Genomic DNA, 22,343 nt, shown 5'->3' on the forward strand with positions numbered 1-22,343 from the left:
TCGTGTGCAAAATGGGTGATTGTGCCCCATTTGGAGACCCAGCCTAAATTCAGCATGCTTGCCTTCCAGTGACTTATTTATTCAGGTTCTGCTTATTTTGACATCATGTTTTTAAAGCAGCCACCTAAAGTCTGCCATTGAACTTTCAAAATGTGACCTTTTTTTAGTGTGTCCCTAGGGGCTGTCACAAGTCAAGAATTACCTTTTTTATGAGCCTTATTTAGAGTCACCACTATACTTTTTGATTCTATCCTGGCTTTCGTCCTCATTATTCTGGCGGCTGATGACACAGTCATGTTAATTGTTTGTGTATGTTCTTCATTGTGGTGTTTTTTGTCCGTCCGTCCATCTGTCTAGAGCAGGGGTAGGCAACCTTTCTGATGGCGAGTGCCATTTAAAATTTCCTCAGAAGTCAGTGTGCCATATGATTGCATTAGCAATGAATTTAATAACGCTCTATATGAACAGTTACACACTATATAGAACCACTTTATAGAATTATATTTGTTCGCAGATGTTGGCAGCTATCAGTAAATAGTTATCAGCTATTTTGAAACAAAAAAAGACTTTTTATCCATAACAGTAAATGAACTGTACAACAGAAAATACAAATGCTATTTATGGTCTCCTCACAAGAATGATAAGAAAAATAAACTAAGCCAATATGGCATGTCTGTTAATACAGAGACACAGGTCTCCAAGTGTCCAGCATTCAGATGGCTGCCTGAGGACACTCATGTGAGAGAAAATCTGATCACACAGATATGTAGAGCCAAATACTGTCAATAAGGCCTCTGCAATGTTCTGAAGACAGTTAAACTTGTCAGGTAGTGATGTCCAGCAGGTGAAAATGAAAGCTCCATGAACACGCACAGCTGTGGATTCTAGCTGCTTCGATGTTGCATTAACTGGCATTAACCCAGCCAGTTAATGCGAGAAAAACCCAGCTGCTCATTAAAGCTTTCTGGTTTGATCAGAAAAGAAAACATTGGTCCATACACCTGAAAGTCCCAAAAATGCATTGTGTTTCGAGTCTACGGATGTATCCGTGTATTTCCGTGGTGCTGATGCTGTGCTGAGCGGAAAGCTCCTGAAGCTTTTGAAGTGTCGGAATGTGGAAAGCTAACAATGTCCCTCTCACCGGTAGGTGAGTTAGTAAGTAAGTTATTTTTTTTTAGCCAATTACAAGTTGAATCTGGTAGTTGGGGCTGTTAGCTAAGATATCGTCAACTAATGTGTCTATGCGAGCTGATTTGCAATGTGCACCGCTGGCCCGGCCATTTATTTTTTACCCTCTCAGATTAATTCACTGCGTGTCGTGCCCAGGGCTGGACTGGGACAAAAAAACAGCCCAGGCATTTTGACTAAAGACCGGCCCACCAGGTATTAAAGCCATAAAGCCTTTGAATGAAAACAAACGCTGTCTTGTTGGTATATGTATGATTTCTATACATTTTACATAAGATGAAAACTTTGGTTGTAAGCTTCAGATAATTATTTAAGAACAGCCAGACATTTTAAATGAGAATGAGAAAGTATTTCTTTGTGCCCCCCTTTCCCTGTTAATGCCCTACCTGCCCCCCTGGCAAAACTTTGCTAGACCCGCCCCTGCACAGTTACCAGCTGTCAGCTACATAGAAAATGATATTGGTGTTATTTGTCTCTCAGAAACAGTTCATAACTTCCCTTCAACTCATCCATGTCACCTAAAAGGTAAACCTGTTTCTCCATCACCTGTTCAGCTCTGATGGTTCAGTAAGGACATCTCCTGGTTTCATCTTCATGTTTCCCTCTCACCACATATCCAAACCGATATCATGACCAGCAGCTTTTACAGCTGTGGCTCCAGCAAACATCAGCTGATACTAGAAATTAATATTAAATACATTCTAACAACAGCTGATCAAGCTTAAACGTGCTGCTGTTGTTTAGCGCGACATCCGGCGGTTTCCTCTTTCTGGCGCAAAGTGGGCGATAAACAAACAAGAGAGCCGATCAGCTGATCATTGATCAGTTTCATGATTAAAGTAGCAACAGGAGAGAATGAGAGGAGAAGAAGAGGCAGCTGTGCAGCGTAACGACAGAATAACTCCACCTTTGTGTCTTTTTCCATCCTAGCTGAAGTCCGGGACAAACTGTGTTCCTTCTCAGCTCAACACGAAACACGTAATATTTTCTCTGAATGTGGGACGATTCCGTCTTTTTACGGGGCGGTTGGCAACTCTACTAACTAACCTTATGAATAAAACAAAGTTCACTATCAGTAACATAGTAGCACCCACCCAGCTGTATAGAAACTCTGTCATGCTAGCTAGTACGCAGTACGAGTTATTGTAACTGACTCTAAAAAAACAGAACAACGAAAATAAACTCCACCTAAACTTGGTTCATATCTGACCCACATAGACTGCAGGTCATAACTTCTTACCTGAAGTTCAGTTCACCTGACACTCGGACCGCCCCGTCTCGGGTCTCTCCTCCTCCTGCCTCCCCTCTCCCTCATCCACCTGCCAGCCTCCACCACTTGTTAATTTTACTGAATCTGTGGAAGCTCCGCCATAGCCACCACCAAACAACTGAGTTATTTTTACACACCGGCCAGCATCTGGCCAATCCACAAGCTTTCATTGTTTATACCGTTACAAAAAAAAAAAAAAATCATCGGGCCACCGATGGCTAGTCCAGCTATGGTCGTGCCATCAGTTAACCCTTCGCATGCCAAGTGTGGCACGCGTGCCTAGGGTTGTCGAGCCCTGGTCTAGATTGATAGAGATATGGTGTTCTAAAGTAAATCAAAGCTAAGATAGCACTAGCCATAAGATAATTTGCCTATTATGGTGGTATTGCCATCAACTTAAGTGTAATCCACTGGTTTTTCATTTCCTAAGGTGCTGGGAGTTCAGGTTTCTTGTATTTGCTCATGCACTCAATAAAAGAGCAAACCATGCTGTGCTTGTGCCTGAGATGTTTTAAAAGCGGAGTAATCAGAAGCAGTACTATCAGGAAAATAAGAATAACAGAATGCAGCAGCTACTCATTTGGAATTTAAAAAGGCAGGTCTGTTAACAGAACTTGTCCACTTTCCACACTAGAAAGGGATGCAAATTTGGAGGGTTTTAGACACAATTTATGGTTTGTGGAAATGATTCTAGACTCACTGTGAAACCCCAGTGAAGTCTAAAATAACTTTTAATTTAAGCATTTTTTCCCCCTAATATAATACAAAAACTTTATACCTTAAGAATACAAACCAGAAAACTGCAAAGTGAGTGAGAGAGATGGGATCCATTTTGGCACTGTACAAAACCACCTTAAACTAAAAATATTGTTTTATTTCACCAGACATTTGGCACTTAGCACTTACTTTTTCTTCATAATGCATGAAAGATGCAGCCTCAGGACCTAGATATTTGACCAGACTGGAAAGCACAGCGTTTTTCCTTTCTCCAACCTGTAAACAGAAAACAGAAACAGAAATGTGTGTTGTAACTTGGCACTTTCTCTAACTCAAGACTGTAACAACATGCTTTGTGCTAAAGTATGAATGTATTGTCTAGAAATCACCAAGTTGGACAAAAGAAGTAAAGAATTTGTGCAACTCATTCTCACAGTTGTATTAGCACACATGATGAGCAGCTGAGGCCTGGTAACAAAAGGAGATCCAATAACTTAAACTCTGATTGTGTTATAGAGATTCTAGGAAAATAATTAAAGCCAAACACATCATGTTTTTGAGTGTTTCTGAAAGTGATCTATTACAGTAAATGTATGTAAATCAAACACAGATGATTTCCTACAAATGTTTTTATTTGTAGTTTTTTTATGTTTCCTAATAAAATAATAAATAATACATTATTTTTTGTGTGTCACAACAGTCACGGATTTGTCTTTTACACTCTGACCGACTCTTCTAACATCAGCCTGTCATTCTGTTTGAGTTTCTCTGTAAAACCAAACAAGAATGGCCTCCTATTACATAAAACATGAGCTGAGCAATAATATTTATAATTCAGGAACGTTGTAGTTAATTCTAATTTATTTATTTATATTTATTTATTTATAAAGACTTGAGTTCAACGAAGGTGAATGAAGTGTCAAGTTAATTTTGGAGTCATCCCATTTGCTCCAATAAACGGTAAAGTTTACACTATTTTTTTGTGCGATCTTCAATCTCTTGTATTTCTGCATTGGGAATGTTGGCATACTACAAAAAAACAGGCAAAGAAAGAGCATCCAAGTGAACATTTAAACAAATTTAAAACTGCAACAATAGAAAGCCAGCAAAGTGCAAGAGACCTGAAAATGGAAAAGAAATACAGAAAAAAAAACAAAAAACCAAAAACACATAAAATACATAAAATAATAACAAATTCATACTTTGTAACAGCACATACTGTGCGTAATTGCATGCCTGATGCCACGTCTACTCACATATACCACCATAGTTTGGGGATTTTTCTTTCTTTTGTGGGGGATGTGGAGTTTAATTATTTAGCATCCTACACAGAATAAAGCAGCATAGTGATAGTTACTCAAGAGCTTTAGCCAGTCAGGATGACTTAGATGGCAAAAACAACTGTAGAGATGGGGCTGAATGTATTTATATTTTTATGTAAAGGGAAACACTGCTACCTGTATGTATGTATGTATGTATGTCTCTATGAATATAGAAGGAAAGCGTGTAGGCTGTGTGCAAAAAGCATGTTGCAAACCTCATACACATGCTTAAAGGCATATAAAGCCTGCATTCGTCCTATACCAAAGCTATTGCTGAAAAGAATTCAAAGGAATTTAAAGGATTAAGGCAAGACTTGTACAATTCCAAATAATTTTAAATGCTCTTTGTTAAGAAATAACAGATTGGTTGGCCAATAACATGAACAACCACGCATCTTAAATTTTAGTTAAGTCATTCTCTATTTTTGTGGGTTGTCTTTTACAACTTAAATCTTAAACTTAAACCTGGTAACGGTAATTATAAACACCTTCCCTTTATTTATAAACACTTAACAAGCAAAAAATACCCACTGTCTATTTTTAGGAATGCTCTTAGTCTTCTTTCTACCATACAGGTAAAAAAAACACTTCTGTCTGTTATTCACTTAAGTTGCAGTTACTGAAAGCTTGCATCAGTACCCCACAATTCTCAGTCTAAAGGCAGTGCTTTATCTGCACTCGGGTGATGAGCAATCTTGAGTGCATTTTTAAAATGCTGCCACTGAACAATATCATTTTGAGAATGCATTCTATGTGGCTTTTTTTCTCTAATGCAAACAAGACTTAACCCTAAATATACCCATGATTGTGGAGCTCTTTAGTTTATATCTACTAGCAATGGACATCCAAGTAAAAGCAAATGATCCTGATGGTGGAGGAGTATGCAAGTTTCTGCTTATTAAAACATGTTGAAAATACTGTCATGTTTAAATGACATGTGCATAGAAAGTTACTTAAAAGCCTCTCTACAGCATTTTTCCATTACCTCTTTTGATTCCCAATGAGAAGCCTGCTGGCCAGCAATGAACCCTACCAGAGCAGCATTACCAAAAGGGCTGGTGGCATCAAAGGTTACACAGAATGGACACTCGGTGGCGGACCCTGCCACTATTTCCCCAGAAAAGCCCTTCTCCCTCCAAAAAGCCTGCGAAGAAATACAAACATTCTTAGCATCATCAATAATGGCAACACTTTAATACTGAAACGAGCTACAAACCATTTGCATACAGTCATTCCTTGATTACACGTTGGGGAAATGTCATTAAATTTTGACTGGATTAATTTGAAGGTTTGGCAAAAAAAAAAACCAACAAACTGCTTTGTCAAGAAAAGTTGTTTAAGCTAAAACAGAGGGGAGCTACCATAGATCTGTCTGAAAACAATAACGAATACCTTCTGTGCTTCATGATTAACCTCCTAAGACCTGAACTCTTCCACAGCATGCATTTTTAATTTCTCTTTGATATTTGGGCTGATTGGGACCTGATAAATATAAAAACAAAGAATTACCTGATTTTTTTTTTTACCTAATTTTTGTTTCTGAGAAAAATGAGAGCTACATATGAGGATATTCATTTGAAATTTCGATAGAACAGTAGCAGTATAATGTCCTGGTTAGTGGATATCAGGCCCTTGTAGAGCAAAATTGAGTATTTTGTTCTAAATAACCCAAAAAATGTGATGTCCACATATGTGGACGCCAGGTCCTAGGAGGTAAAAGTGATAATGTCAGGAGGAAAAATAGTCTTTTGTGCTCACATTTCCCTCAATGTCTTCAAATTTGAAGATAAATCAACAGAACCTTGTATTGACAACTTTTAGTTACTCAAAGTTGTCAGTAGGATATTGGAACTTCTTTACACATCCAAATGTGAAATATTAAATTAAAGGAAAACAGTAAAGAAGCACAGTGCACAATGTGGTTAGCACTGTTGCCTCATAGCAAAAAAAGTCCCAAGTCTAAATCCTCCACCTGGCTGGGGCCTTTCTGTGTGGAGTTCCCATGTTCTAGACGTGTTTGCATGAGCTCTCTCCGGGTACTCTGGCTTTCTCCCACAGTCCAAAGACAAACAGTTAGTGGGGTTAGGTTAACTGGTGATTCTAAATTGCCCATTAGTGTGAATGGTTGTCTGTCTCTGTGGTAGCCCTGCAATCCTGCAGGGCTTGCACAATCCACCAGGGCTAGCAGGATTGTGCTAGATAAGGATAAGTGGATGGATGGATAGAGAGAATACCCTTCATGAAATCAGGATGGTTTACTGTAGAGCTGTTCGATATAACGATATATATCGGATGACGATATAAAAACGTCTATCGTTTCATTTTACGCTACCGTTTGTTTCATGGTGTCGCAAAATAAACTGTTTACGGCAATATTTTTTCATCGTTTTGATGGTCACTGTAGTGGCTATATTAATTTCTTAAAGTTCTCTCTTTCTCTTATATTTAATATAACCACACTACGGACGGACAAGCACTTGTTTTTATGCGTTGTCGTTAGCAACAAAACTAAAACCACCGCGTGTTTATGTTCCACATAAACCTTTCACAATAAAGCTCAAGATCCTGTTTAGACTTTTCAAAATAAACTGAATCACGTGAAAGAGCAGATTAATTACAGATGACAATTAAAAAAGAGCCGTCAGGTGCTAAAAAATAAACCTTAGAGTCAAACGTTAGAACAGGCTTTTCCCCGCAGCACGCCGTGTAATAAATACTCACAAAGAAAACGGCGGCCGTTACAACCTATGTCTAAAAATTTATAGTTTCATGCATCAGTAAAACACTCGACTCCAGGTACACGACGCCCAGCTGGAAACACTTCACGCAACTTGAGCTTTACAGAGAATGTTACATTTTTGTGATTTATATCGTTATCGGGACAATAGATGTTTTAATATCGGGATATGAGATTTTGGTCATATCGCACAGCCCTAGTTTACTGAGCACTTACTTTGTACCATACTGATACGCTGTTCACACAACACCTTAGTAATAAGGTTGAGGTCCTGTGTTGGCCACTCAGTTACTGAATACCTGACCTGACCTGAAGTTACCTGACCAACTTCTTTAAAAATTTGTGTATAATTTTTGAACTTTTGGTTATTATCTGGTTTCACTTTAGAATGATGTTAAACCATAGTAGTTGGGACCAACCACCTCTTTCAGCATCTGTGTATTTATTCTACATCTCACAGCTGTTTTTCTTTTGGTTCAGACATCTCAAACACAGACTGTTTGTTCATAGCACATTTTCCAATGTTTCTCTGTCCAGGTTTTGTGTCCCTTTGCCCATGTTGATCTTTTGGGCCAATATCAGGAGTGGCTTTTTTCTTTGCATCTCTACCCCTTTTGAGACTGTTATCGAAACCTAAGCTGAAGCTCCAGACATGCAACTACACTAGGGAACAAAAAGCGGTGCTTCTTTAATCGGCAATTACCATTACTGGCAAAGGCTTTTTATAATGATCAATCAGCCTTAAATTAGGTAACACATCACTGGATGGGCCTCTGTATAGTACATCTATGTAGTTATTTTATAAAGGAAAATCCCTGATTTGTGGTGATTAAATATTAAATTGATTCCTCATTAAATTTCTTTCAAAAACAACAGATCCAAAACCTGTCAGTAATTGTGGGTTTTATTTTGTTTTTTTAAGAAATGTGTGCTCAATATAAATATACAGTCTGTGACAGCTTTGTTTTACTGAACAATATTATAATATTAGTAATATTATAAAGTATAATATGTCATAGCTAATGCAAATTACATGTTCATGTGTAACTATAATTTTATTTTCATATATTGGAGTGTTGGTAATTTGAATACATTTCATGTATGTGAAGACCATCCTGTGGCAGTAAAATAGCATGAGATGTACAAATGTAATACAGATGCTTCATAAAATTATAATCATTTGGCTCTGTCACACACACTAAGTGTTGCTTTCTGGCAATCTCATAGCCTCATGTAATAATAAGTAACTTTAATGTTCTTACAGCACAGGCTTTTGGAAAGTAGGGACTTTTTTGAACCTGCATCAAATAACACTTTTTAAGAATTTATTCACTTTGTGACATGGGGAATTTTATAAGAAAACATAATATGACCACTGCTACTAGCAGCATTGTATCACAAATTATGGTATTACTAATGCTACTATGTATTCTGCATTTACATTTGTATAAGCATGGGCTGTCACATTTACATCCACATGAATTTAAATGTGTGATGAGTCATCTTTTTATGCTGTTTCTCTCTAACATTGTGATCAGTGTCATTGTATAATGGCAACTGTGATTCTGAAAGCATATTTCTGGATCTTGCTTTGAATTTGTATTCTCTCTTTTAATTATTTCCATTGTATTTTTGCTCAAAATAAATAATGACTTTGCTTAATACATGATTACTGGAGACTTGGTTTCAATTACAGTTTCCTTTTTGGATCTTGATTAGTTATTCACTGCTAAGAACCCCAACAACCACCCACAAAAAGGCTAAATAGATTTCAACCAAAATGTGCTTACATTGTGATTGAAATTAAGCTTTTATTTTTTATATTTGATATTTTTTATGTTTTATATACTTTATGACAAATTCATCTATTATCTACACAGGGCATATCAACTCTCCCAGGCTAATTCAAATGCTAAACGAGCATCCAATATGCTGTTTAAGTTCACATTATTTCCTATTCTAGAAACAATCCAAAGAGAAAGCAGATTCTGGCAAGACAAATGCACTATATTGCCAAAAGCCTTCACAGATGCACAAAACTGAACTGGAGTAACATCCCTTTTTTAATCCATAGGGTTTAATCTTTGATGTGTGCTGGCCTTTGGAACTATATCAGCTTTAACTCTTCTGAGAAGGATTTTCACAAGGCTTATGAGTAGGGATGGGTACCGGCATCCGGTGCGTTCTGACATAAACGGTAGTAACCAGACCGAAAAGCAGCGCACATTTCTGTGCTTTATTTCGGTGCTTTTTTTTCCTGAGATGTCACACACTTTGGATTCCAGCCAATCATTTTACCTTTGCGAGCGTAGTAGGCAGGCCCAGGTACGTACGTTCTTTTAGAGCAGAAATACAGATTAAAAACGCCCAAGGCGAACCGGTCAAAAGTCTGGCTGTACTTCACAGCAAAAGATGCAAACTCAGCAGCCTGCAACAAGTGCTTTAAGGTGATACTGTGCAAAGGAGGTAACACCTTGAATCTGATGAAACACCTGGCGACGCATAGTGGTTTTTTTTTTTAAAAGCCGAGAAATGCACCGTATTTGATAGCTTGCTGCGAGACCTCACACCAAGCACATCTACTCCGGGTGGGTTGCCTGTTATCGGTCCCGGAGTTTGCAACATCCCCCAAAAACCCGAAGAGGAGAGTCCTGGCCCCTAGCCCTGCCAGTGTAGCAGAAATGATGACGGGTGATGATGGCAGCAGCAGCCGTTCTTCTCTGCGTGAGTTTACGTTGAGTAGGCTAACCACGTTATTACATTAATGCACGTAAGGTGAACTAGCAAACACCTCGTAGTTACATGCGGCTGTCTTCTTGTTTGATGGCAGATACTCCCTTCACCCTGGCCAAAAAAGCTAAAATGACCAAAGAAACAGTGGAAAACAGTTAAACATGAGAGGTTTTTGGATAGTTTTTTTCCCCCCATTGTTTAAACACTGCTTCCAGCCAAGAGTGATACCATAAATCCCCTATAGCTGCAGAAAAGGCTAACATTGTTATCTTTTTACAAAAAAACAGCTGAACATGAGAGGGTTTTGGACAAAGTTTGTGTTCTTCATTCTTTAAGCACCGGTTCAAGCACAGTTTAAGCACCGGCACCGTTCCAAAAGTACCGGTTTGGTACTGGTATCGGATAAAACCTAAATGATACCCATCCCTACTTATGAGTGTGTTTTAGGGAATTTTTGGCTATTCTTACGCATGCACATTTGTGAAGTCAGGTACTGATGTTAGATGAGACAGTCTGTCTCACAGTCTGTGCTCTAATCCCATCCCAGAGGTGTTCTATCAGGTGGAGACCAGGACTCTGTGCAGGCTAGTCAAGTTCCTTTACACCAGGGGTGTCCAACTCCAGGCCTCGAGGGCCGGTGTCCTGCAGAGGGGCCGATGGCGCGATATGGCAGCCTTGCTTCTGTCAGTCTGCCCCAGGGCAGCTGTGGCTAGGGGTCCAACGATACACAAAATTCACGGTTTGGTTTGATACATTGGTGTCACGGTTCGATATTTTTTTGATACAAAAATATTTTCATGCTTTTTTAATTTGTCAGTTATTAAAATTATAAATATATATTTTAACTCAAACGTACAGTTTTTAAATTTAATGTTGCTTAAACAAAGGGATAAAATAATAAATCTATCTGATTGAGGAATCACTCATCTTTGGAAAAGAGAGTTTATTACAGAGAAATGGCTCTTTCCAAAATAAAAGCTATACTATACACTTCTTCTGGGGTATACTCTCAGCAGCATATTAAACATATCAGGTCCCCATAAGGAGAATCATGTGCTAACAGCTGTCTAAATGACTCGGGCAAAGTTTGTAGCATGCATGCTTGTTGTTTTTGTCTGCTTCCACTTGTCTTTGCACTAGGATGATGTCGACGTAAATGTGCAGTCATATTCGCTGTGTTCCCACTAGTGCTGTCAGGGTTAATCTGAAATGACATTAACGCCACAACACGGCAAATCTCCGTTAACGAGCTACCGCGGATCGCCCAGTGCGTGGGGGTGGACGGCGTCAACGCGTTAACGAGCTAACTGCGCTAACGCAGTAGTTCCCACCCATGTAATTGAGCATTGCGTGGCACATCCGACATATTGTTTTACTTTTGTCCATGACGCGCTTACCTTCAGGGTCATACGTCACATGAAGACCAAAATAGTTCCAAAGGCCAGATCTGAATGAGGGTGGGGGAGCTGGATCCTTAGCTTCCTGTCTGACAGATGCCAAGTGGTCAGACTGGGCAGCATCACCTCATCCCCGTCACACTGAACACTGGTGCTCCACAGGGGTGTGTACTGAGCCCTCTCCTATACTCACTCTACACCTACGACTGCACAGCCACTAACAACTCCAACATCATTGTGAAGTTTGCGGACGACACTACAGTGGTGGGTCTTATCACCAACAGTGATGAGACAGCTTACAGGGAGGAGGTCAGCGCCCTGACCCACTGGTGTCAAGACAACCATCTCACCCTCAACGTCGCAAAGACAAAGGAGTTGATAGTGGACTTCCGGCGGTGCAGAGAAGTACACACCCCCATCACCATCAATGGCGCTGCTGTGGAGAGAGTGAGCAGCTTCCGGTTCCTTGGTGTACATCTGGCTGAGGATCTTACGTGGTCAGTACACACAAACAAAACAGTGAAGAAGGCGCAGCAGCGCCTCTTCTTTCTCAGGAGACTGAAAAGATTCGGCATGAGCCCCCGCATCCTCAGGACCTTCTATCGCTGTGCCATTGAGAGCATCCTCACTGGATGCATCACCACCTGGTATGGCAACAGCACCGCCTACAACTGCAAAGCTCTCCAGCGAGTAGTGCGGTGCTCTGAACGGATAATTGGAGGTGAGCTTCCCTCCCTCCAAGACATCTACAGGAAGCGGTGCCTGAGGAAAGCGGGGAGGATCATCAAGGACTCCAGTCACCCCAGCCATAAACTGTTCAGACTACTTCCATCAGGAAGGAGGTTCTGCAGCATCCGGTCCCGTACCAGCAGACTGAGAGACAGCTTCTTCCACCAGGCCATCAGACTGCTGAACACTTCATAGACACCTCAGCTTCACTACTGGAACTTTAACATTATGCACTCCATACTGTACAGTAATGCCACTGTTTTGCACATGTCTCACTCTGTATATTTTATTTTATTTATTTTATATATTTTATTTATTGTTTACTCTATTTAATTTGTAAAATATGTGTACACACACACACACACACACACACACACACACACACACACACACACACACACACACGTAGAAAAATATTTAGTATACACATCCAGAAATGCATATACTATTATATATTGTACATATATTTATTAGTTTCAGATGTAGCCATTCTTGTATTTTGCCTGTTTATGTTATTGTATTTTGCACAACTCTGTTGCTTGTGAAGCTCGCACACAAGAATTTCACTCACATGTGCTGTACCAATGTACCTGCACATGTGATGTGACAATAAAAGTGGTTTGATTTGATTTGATTTGGAGGTTGTGCTATGTGTTGGAAAATACTAGGTGAATCAGGTGTTTTTGCTGCAATCAGGTTTGATTTCCAAATCCCAGAGTAGCACAGGTGAGTGGAAATTCAGCTGTTTGGTTTTTGTTTTTCCCTATAAAACCTGCAAAAAAATGTTTAATTACTACTCCCAAAAAATAAATAAATAAATAATGCAAACCAGATTTAACCAGAAATTGGCTAAAATAAAGTGCAGAAATGAAATGGAACACTAGAACCGCGGATTTAGATGTTCAAAATACTAAAAACAACCATTAAGGTCAACAACAGAGGTATTTTGTAGGGAAAATTAGATAGTTTTGTCGCTCACCAAGTTGTTAAAGAGCATTTTCACGTTGACATTAGAGCAGGATGAAAGTAGTTGCACATACACATGTAAGACCACACAACGGTAGTGTTAAAACATCTGATAAAGCAAATGGGTGCACCTACACCACGGGAATGTTGTTTTTTGTACTTTTATACATGAATAGTCAGAGGCAGCTGGCAGCCAAATTAGGCACAAGGCATCCTTTGGTGTCTATGTCTTGACCCACCAGCCGTGATAATACTGTGCACAAAGAAATAATGGTGCTCTTTTCAAGAGCTACAAACAATGAACTTTGTTTCTCGTGATGATTTGTTTCCCTTCCATTCACGTATACTCTTATTTTCTTCAGCCTGTCAGGGAAATGTATATGCTTTACATCTATTATATTTAACCTTTTTAAACATGTATATCTCAGACATATGACTCATGGCTCCTGGGCTACAACTCATGATCGTAATTGATAAAAGTAAGGTCTCCATACATCTGAGACTATAGAATTTCTGCAGATGCACAGGAGCAGAGTAAAAATGACACCATATTGTCTATCAGTGAGCAGTTTTTCCATGTGTTTATTGGAATCTTAGTGCATCTTGCCAAGACACTGATCAAATAAATGTTTGCATGAGCACAAATTGTTTTATGTTCTGTACAGCTGACAATTTCAGTTACTTAACAAGGCACAGAAGCATTTTGTTAATTAACTGTGGTGTTGTAGTGGAAGTGCAAAATGGATTAGATTACACAAATCAAATTTCATGTGCTCGAAGCTTTTTGTACAGATTGTTGTCAGATTGATGTATAAATGTGTCAAGTTAGTTATTTGCTGTCTGATAAAGACTTCTGCTTACCAAATAAATATTTTTAAACTTTTTCTACACCGGAAACTGCAATTTGTTTTGTTATTGATATACAAGTTTTGTCTGCAATTAAAATCAGCTGTTAATTTCCCCACATGTCACTGTAACATATGATATTTTCTTAATCAAGCAAAGTGCAGACTTATAAAGAACCCCCTTGTGGATTCTAACATTTATTTTAAATTTATAATTAATTAAGACTAAGCAACGCTTTTTTGAATCCGGTGACAAGGCAGGGAAACTTCTGGCTTATCAAGCCAGTGCCGAAGGAACCTCCAAGCTAATCCCAAAGGTCAAGTCTGCTGCTGGTGACATAATATCGGACCCAGAGGGAATTAATGAAGTATTTGTAAGTTTCTATTCCAATCTGTACACTTCAAGCTCTCCCCCTCTATCAGAAGAAACTCTCCAAAATATACATTTTCCAAGAATAGATAGAGATCTGACGAAGGGATTAGGGGGACCTATTACTGTAGTAGAGGTACAAGAAGCCATTAAATCCTTAAACACAGGTAAATCGCCGGGCCCTGACAGTTACTCTGCAGAATACTATAAAGTCAATTCTGATCTTATGGCACCGTTGTTGAAAGATATGTATAATGAAGCCTTTTCAAAATGTCAATTACCCAAGACTTTGTCCGAAGCTACTATTTGTTTAATCTTGAAAAAGGACAAGGATCCTCTGTTGTGCAGCAGTTACAGACCAATTTCTCTTTTAAATATTGATTTTACAATACTATCTAAAATCCTCGCACTTAGGCTACAACGTGTTCTGTAACAAATTATCGCCTCTGACCAGACGGGATTTATGGCCGGCAGGCACTCATATGACAATTCAAGACGCCTCTTGAATATTATCCATACATCGTGCAACTCGATTCCAGAGGTTGTGGTATCTCTTGACACGGAGAAAGCTTTCGACCGCGTCGAGTGGAGCTATGAGGTGATGGATAGGTTTGGCTTAGGGGCTGACTTTATTCTCTGGGTTAAGCTACTATATTCCTCGGCATCCACCTGTATTCGTACTAACAACAACTTGTCTTTGCCTTTTCCACTTGAGAGGGGCACTAGGCAAGGGTGCCCTCTCTCACCCCTCCTATTCGCCATTGCTATCGAGCCTCTTGCAATATGGCTGCGTTTAGAGGATAGATTTAAAGGCATTACAAGGTGTGGTGTGACTCACAAACTCTCCCTTTATGCAGATGACTTGCTCCTGTACATTTCTGACCCTCTAAACTCATTCCCGGTGCTTTTTGACATACTGGACCAATATGGTACACTGTCAGGATATAAGGTCAATTATCAAAAAAGCGAGTTGCAACCCCTCAATTCCCTGGCCAGAGCTCTTCCCCACTCAATAGTGCCTTTTAAGTGGACAGAAACCGGATTTAGATATTTGGGGTTTTTTATTTCCTCTTCTATACATAAAATGATGAGGGAGAATTTTCTATCCCTACTAGAAAATGTTGGGAAAGATTGTGACCACTGGACTTCTCTACCATTGTCAGTGGCAGGGAGAGTTAACCTGATAAAGATGAGTGTCCTCCCAAAATTCTTGTATCTTTTTCAACATGTTCCGATTCTTCTTACCAAGGCATTTTTTGACAAGTTAGAAAAGATTCTGTCACATTTCATACAGTGGGGCAAAAAAGTATTTAGTCAGCCACCGATTGTGCACAATTTAATAATTTGCACCAGAGGTACACTTCAACTGTGAGAGACAGAATGTGAAAAAAAAATCCATGAATTCACATGGTAGGATTTGTAAAGAATTTATTCGTAAATCAGGGTGGAAAATAAGTATTTGGTCACCTCAAACAAGGAAAATCTCTGGCTCTCACAGACCTGTAACGTCTTCTGTAAGAAGCTTTTCTGTCCCCCACTCGTTACCTGTATGAATGGCACCTGTTTGAACTCATCATCTGTATAAAAGACACCTGTCCACAGCCTCAAACAGTCAGACTCCAAACTCCGCCATGGCCATGACCAAAGAGCTTTCGAAGGACACCAGGAAAAGTATTGTAGACCTGCACCAGACTGGGAAGAGTGAATCTACAATAGGCAAGCAGCTTGGTGTGAAAAAATCAACTGTGGGAGCAATCATCAGAAAATGGAAGACATACAAGACCACTGATAATCTCCCTCGATCTGGGGCTCCACGCAAGATCTCATCCCGTGGGGTCAAAATGATCATGAGAACGGTGAGCAAAGATCCCAGAACCACACGGGGGGACCTGGTGAATGACCTGCAGAGAGCTGGGACCAAAGTAACAAAGGTCACCATCAGTAACACACTACAACGGCAGGGAATCAAATCCCGCAGTGCCAGACGTGTTCCGCTGCTGAAGCCAGTGCATGTCCAGGCCCGTCTGAAGTTTGCCAGAGAGCACATGGATGATACAGCAGAGGATTGGGAGAATGTCATGTGGTCAGATGAAACCAAACTAGAACTTTTTGGTATAAACTCAACTCGTTGTGTTTGGAAGAAGAAGAATACTGAGTTGCATCCCAAGAACACCATACCTACTGTGAAGCATGGGGGTGGAAACATCATGCTATGGGGCTGTTTTTCTGCCAGGGGGACAGGACGACTGATCCGTGTTAAGGACAGAATGAATGGGGCCATGTATCATGAGATTTTGAGCCAAAACCTCCTTCCATCAGTGAGAACTTTGAAGATGAAACGAGGCTGGGTCTTCCAACATGACAATGATCCAAAACACACCACCCGGGCAACAAAGGAGTGGCTCCGTAAGAAGCATTTGAAAGTCCTGGAGTGGCCTAGCCAGTCTCCAGACCTCAACCCCATAGAAAATCTGTGGCGGGAGTTGAAAGTCCGTGTTGCTTAGCGACAGCCCCAAAACATCACTGCTCTAGAGAAGATCTGCATGGAGGAATGGGCCAAAATACCAGCTACTGTGTGTGCAAACCTGGTAAAGACCTATAGTAAACGTTTGACCTCTGTTATTGCCAACAAAGGTTATGTTACAAAGTATTGAGTTGTATTTTTGTTATTGACCAAATACTTATTTTCCACCCTGATTTACGAATAAATTCTTTACAAATCCTAGCATGTGGATTCATGGATTTTTTTTTTCACATTCTGTCTCTCACAGTTGAAGTGTACCTCTGGTGCAAATTACTGACCTCTGTCATCATTTTAGGTGGGGGAACTTGCACAATCGGTGGCTGACTAAATACTTTTTTGCCCCACTGTATGAGGAGGGAAACAAGCTAGAATTCGCAAGTCTATTCTTCAGTCCTCTAAAAGTGACGGTGGTCTTGGTCTGCCCAATTTTAGACACTACTATTAGGCAGCTAACATACAAAAACTTTTACATTGGGTTCATAACGACCCCCCTGCAACAGTCTGGGTACAAATGGAAACTGCATCTAGCTGTTACTCATTATCATCAATACTCAGCTCACCACTCCCTTTTTCTCCAACCTTTATTGGAGATAATCCAAATGCTTTGAAATTGATTCACTCGTCCTCAATTTGTGCTCGCCATGCTTTGATTCAGTGCAAGGTGGTCTATAAAGTACACTATACAAACGCAAAATTATCTAAAATCTATCCAACCATCAGTGATGCCTGTAGCAGATGCGGACTATCGCCTGCCAACCATGTCCACATGTTTTGGTCTTGTTCGAAATGGAGTGCATTTTGGAGGAATATATTCGACACACTTAGCCAAGCATATGGCCAGACTGTCCTTCCTAACCCACTCTCCACAATTTTTGGCATTCCTCCTGACTTGAACTTATCTGGTCCCCTCAAACAGGCCCTAGCCTTTACCACTTTACTGGCCTGGAGGCTTATTCTGTTGAAGTGGAAGCTTCCCCACCCCCCAACTCATGATCATTGGGTGAGAGATGTACTCTTTAACTTAAAGTTGGAAAAACTTAGATTCTCTCTAAAAGGTTCTATTAGGGAATTTAACAAAATCTGGAAATCATTTCTCTTGCTGGTGGACACCATTACTTTACTTCCTGAGTCTGAAGTGAACTGAGCGAAGCTACATTATAATGTTTTTTTTTTGTTTTTTTTGTTTTGTCTTTTTTAAATCTTACTTATACCTTATCTATTTCTTTTTCCTTTTGTTTTGTTTGGTACTTTCTCTGCTTTTGTTTTCTCTTTTTTTGCTTTGCTTGATTTTGTTTGTTTGTTTGGTTGCGGGGGGGGGGGGGGGGGGGTTATGCTTGTTATGTGTATGGGTCCTGAGATGTTGTTTTTGTTTTTTTTGTGTGTGTGGGCAGAGACTGGTTCTCTGCGGTGTTTTGTCTAGTGTGGACCTGGTAGGGGGAGAATTCGGGTTGGGGGGTTGGAGGGTATAATGGACATACCACTGTTCTGAAATCAAGATTGACTTAGCTGTTGCTAACTTTGTATGTCATTGTTGAAATCAATAAAACAAAGTTGTAACAATATTTTTCCTTCCCACGATAGGCCGACGGGCAGGGCAGAGATAGATCTTGGTAGCCCGACTGGAAAAATCACTAGGCCCGGGACGTCGGGCTAGCAATTTTGTGAGCCCTGTATCTGATTGAGGAATCACTCATCTTTGGAAAAGAGAGTTTATTACAGAGAAATGGCTCTTTCCAAAATAAAAGATATACTATACGCTTCTTCTGGGCTATATTCTCAGCAGCATATTAAACATATCAGGTCCCCATAAGGAGAATCATGTGCTAACGGCTGTCTAAATAACTCGGGTAAAGTTTGTAGCATGCGTGCTTGTTGTTTGTCGGCTCAACACAGACAGCATAGAAGGAAAGTTGATAAAATAAATTACAAATTTTGTATTGTTCGATACATATGCGTACCGAACTGAAAGCACTGTATCGAACGGTTCAATATCGATACAAATATCGTTGCACCCCTAATATATAGTCACATAAAACCTTTTTAATCTACAACCAACTTCATTATCGACCATAGCCAATCAGTCTTAAATGTGGTAACTACCAAATTAATTGGAGTGAATTATATGTAACTTTGGCCCAACAGATTTGAAGGGAAAAGAGTTATCATTTAAAACAAATGCTTCTTGATTAGATCATCATAACCTTAATCATATAAACATTGCTTCTGTGTGTTCTTGTTTTTTTTTTCTACTTACCATTTTGTAGGTAATAATGAATTTTATCATATGACCCACAGGCATGTTCTGAGTAAGGAATTCTCTCTGGCTGGGCAGGGCTGGTTGGTAGTTGATCTTTGCTGGTGGGAAAACAAAGGTAAACCATGAATCTTAATCTGGACTAGTACTTAAATAAACAGAGTGGTTTTCATATCTATTTTAGCACTTAAAGTATTTTTATTCCAAGCCTTATTCACTCACACATTCATAGAGTTGCTTTTTTTCTATGTCCTAATGCTTTCAACTTGATATTCACACACTCACACTGCATCATTTTGCCATGCAGGCTAGAGGAGCTGGGGATTGAACCACCAACCTTCTGATTGGTAGACAGCCTGTTCTACCTCCTTACTGACAGATGCCCCAAAAACTGCCCTCTAGTGCATCACCTTCACTAATCTTACTTCATGCGCTTTACTATAAACCATACTATAACACATAGGACTAGTCTACTTTTTTTATTTTTTTTATTTTGAAACACAGAGTAAAGGAACTAAAGTTAAGACAGAACTCAGGAGCTAATCCTTCTATTGATCAGGCTTTATCTTTAATCACTGACTAGCATTAATGACCTTCTAAATAAATTGCCATGACCTACTGCAACTCTCTCTGCTGCTTGGCTTCAGAGTACTAATCACAGTGCTTACATCTGTTAAAGCTCAATCTCACTGATGTGAAGGCAGTCAAGTAACTTCATCAGTACTGTTAGAGTTAGCGTATGTCACGCATAAAGAGAAGGCAAGCTGTTTCTGTGCTTGTCCTGGCAAGTGTACCAACATCTGGCTAGAAGCCAGGCTTTTAACGAATGAACCACTGGAAGATGTGAAACATCATTTTGAAACCGTCAAGGGCCTGTCAGCAACCTCAAAATAATGCCCTCAATGCAGAACAAAATTTATGATCTTGAAGCAGTATAATTGAAAAACAGTGACATGATAAGTGGCTCAAAACTAATTTGACATGGGCACCTAGACATTCAATTGACGGCACTGTACACATGACATAAGACCTGTCAAGTGGTATCTATCCATAATACTATTTTTGACACCATGCATTGCTAAGTTGATGGCAAGGGATGTCTTTTACCACATTTCTGTCAGACAGCTGTTGAATTGCAGATAAGTAAATACATGCACTGGCATCTCACGCTTTTGAACACAAAAGTGCAGTGAAATCATCCGCTCATAAATATGCTAATCTGTTGTGACACTTTTGTGGAACTTTGCTACCGCAACTCAAAATCACAGTCAAATCAAGGCGACATAGGTAAAAGTATAAAACAGGAACAATGCAATGGCAATTTATGCACTTACATAAACATGAGCGAGTGCGAGCAAATTTTCCTATTTGAGACAGCCATCAGCTGTTTGCAGCAGAAAGAAAAATAACACTGTTGTCTTATCTTTTTAAGGTATCCGATAATTTCTGTTCTTTTTACTGTTGAGGTCCCCTTGTTTTTGGCATCTTCTGAAAAGGTGGGTTAAATCATAAAGCTTTGAGAGCACAGATTTCAGTATATACACAGGATAAATACTGATGATTTTCCCTGTCTGATATAAAAGTGGAAAAGCCACTTTGACAATAACAAAATATCCTTCACTCTAGAGCATTTAATTACTAAATAAATGGGTTTACTTAAGGCAATGATAGTCTCTTGGTTCCTCACTGGGTCCAACACTCAAGGGCTGACAGTATTTTTAGTTTTGATCGGATAGTCATTGTCCTCACATTATCATTTCTATTTGACTGCATGGACCTTTTAAAATTTGACATGTGTTACATCTATTCAGTGATTTTTTGCATTACACTGTCATCTATGCAAAACAGTGGCAAGTTCAAGAGCATCTCATAGCGTCCAAGCTATCTGCACAAATTTTTGTTCCTGACCCTTAATACTCTGACATCTGAGGATACTGCTTCCCCTCTGAGTGGTTTCCTTTCAATTTTTCATCGTCATTCTGTCTGTCTTCATTTCATGTCCTTCCTTTTAAAAAAATTCTGGCATTTGATCCTCTCTGACTTAATTTTTGTGAATGCACTCCTGGACAACAGTAACCACACTTTCTCAATTTCTTCGGGATGTGACCTGCAAGTCACATCTGCGGTTGCCTTCGGCAACTAAGGCCTCAAAATTTCCATTACTTTTTCATTCTGAATTTTTAGCACAGCATACGGTACTGGCACTTTCAGTGTCTTTGACTGTTAGAAGGATGAGGAAAGTGAAACTTGAAAAGCCACTCAAATCAAGACATAACATCAAAGGGGTGATGATTCAGAGATGCAGCTTCTGAATGGCAATTTATGAGGAGTGGTGCAAAAAAAAATCTTTTAAAAAGTATGAAAACTTCCGGCTGTCTTTTTGTAAGCTGTAAAAGATAATCATTTCCATCCTCACAAAAACAACAGAGCAGTCCACAGCGTAAGCCTCAGCAACCTGCTGTGGAGAAAAGGGAAAAAAAAAATAGTGACACACACACCTTCTTGCCAGGTAACTGGCTAAGATAATTGCATCTGAAAATAGAAAAATAAATTAATGTGTCAGCTGTTTGATTGAAACAAAGGAGGAAAAAATCACAGTTCTGGCCATAATCCTGGGGAGGTATCCATACCCAGAGCTAATTTAAAAGATACAGGTAATAATGACAAATGAATACCAAAGAAATAGCAGTCGCTACTTACTATCATAAATCTGTAAGGCCATTAGAGATGGGCAGCACTCTTCATCAACCACTTAAACAAAATGTTAAAGATGGAGGTCTGTATCTATGGCCATGTTACAGCACAGACCCTTTATTGAATTACCTATGCATCCCCTTGACACTTATTGAAATTGAAGGCGCAGTAGTCGACATATACACCCTCCCCCATCCATACCTACACCACTGTTCGAGGTTTGCTGTTGGTCTAAGCAAAAGTGGACTTGAGGACAATGACCTCTGAGTCCAAAGCAATTTGTTTACTAATTAATTTAACTATGCTTTGATATTGAATGACTTTTAATTGCTTCTGAATACCTGACTGTAATCTTGACTACTAATTTTAGTGCCAGGAAACCATGCCTTACAGTTTTCTGAATAGAAATGAGAATCACACACACAGTGCATTAAAGCCTCAGTGACCATTTCTATTTGTTTGGATGCAAAGGACTAACCACAGCTTTTTAATGATCAGGTTTAACCCCCCAAAAATGTAGTTTGTTAAATGGTCACTTCAGACCCTTTTTTTTTTTTTTTATATCATCATTTTTATCTTTCAAAAACTAACATCCCT

At 39.5% G+C, this 22,343-nt stretch overlaps 1 protein-coding gene across 1 annotated transcript in view; it reads right to left on the reverse strand.

Moving 5' to 3' along the window:
- Positions 1-22,343, reverse strand: part of LOC146628721 (putative flavin-containing monoamine oxidase A) — a 51,799-nt gene that overhangs the window by 12,522 nt on the left and 16,934 nt on the right. The window contains exons 8-10 of the mRNA XM_085359662.1: positions 19,053-19,153; positions 5,483-5,641; positions 3,365-3,451 (exon numbers count right to left, since the gene is read on the reverse strand). Of these exons, the coding sequence (XP_085215788.1) occupies positions 3,365-3,451; positions 5,483-5,641; positions 19,053-19,153 (347 nt within the window). The remainder of the gene's footprint in view (positions 1-3,364; positions 3,452-5,482; positions 5,642-19,052; positions 19,154-22,343) is intronic.

This window comes from Diplotaxodon limnothrissa, linkage group LG7, assembly GCF_057381915.1.
Source record: "Diplotaxodon limnothrissa isolate DT_005_m linkage group LG7, D_limnothrissa_male_GT1.1, whole genome shotgun sequence".
NCBI lineage: Eukaryota > Metazoa > Chordata > Actinopteri > Cichliformes > Cichlidae > Diplotaxodon > Diplotaxodon limnothrissa.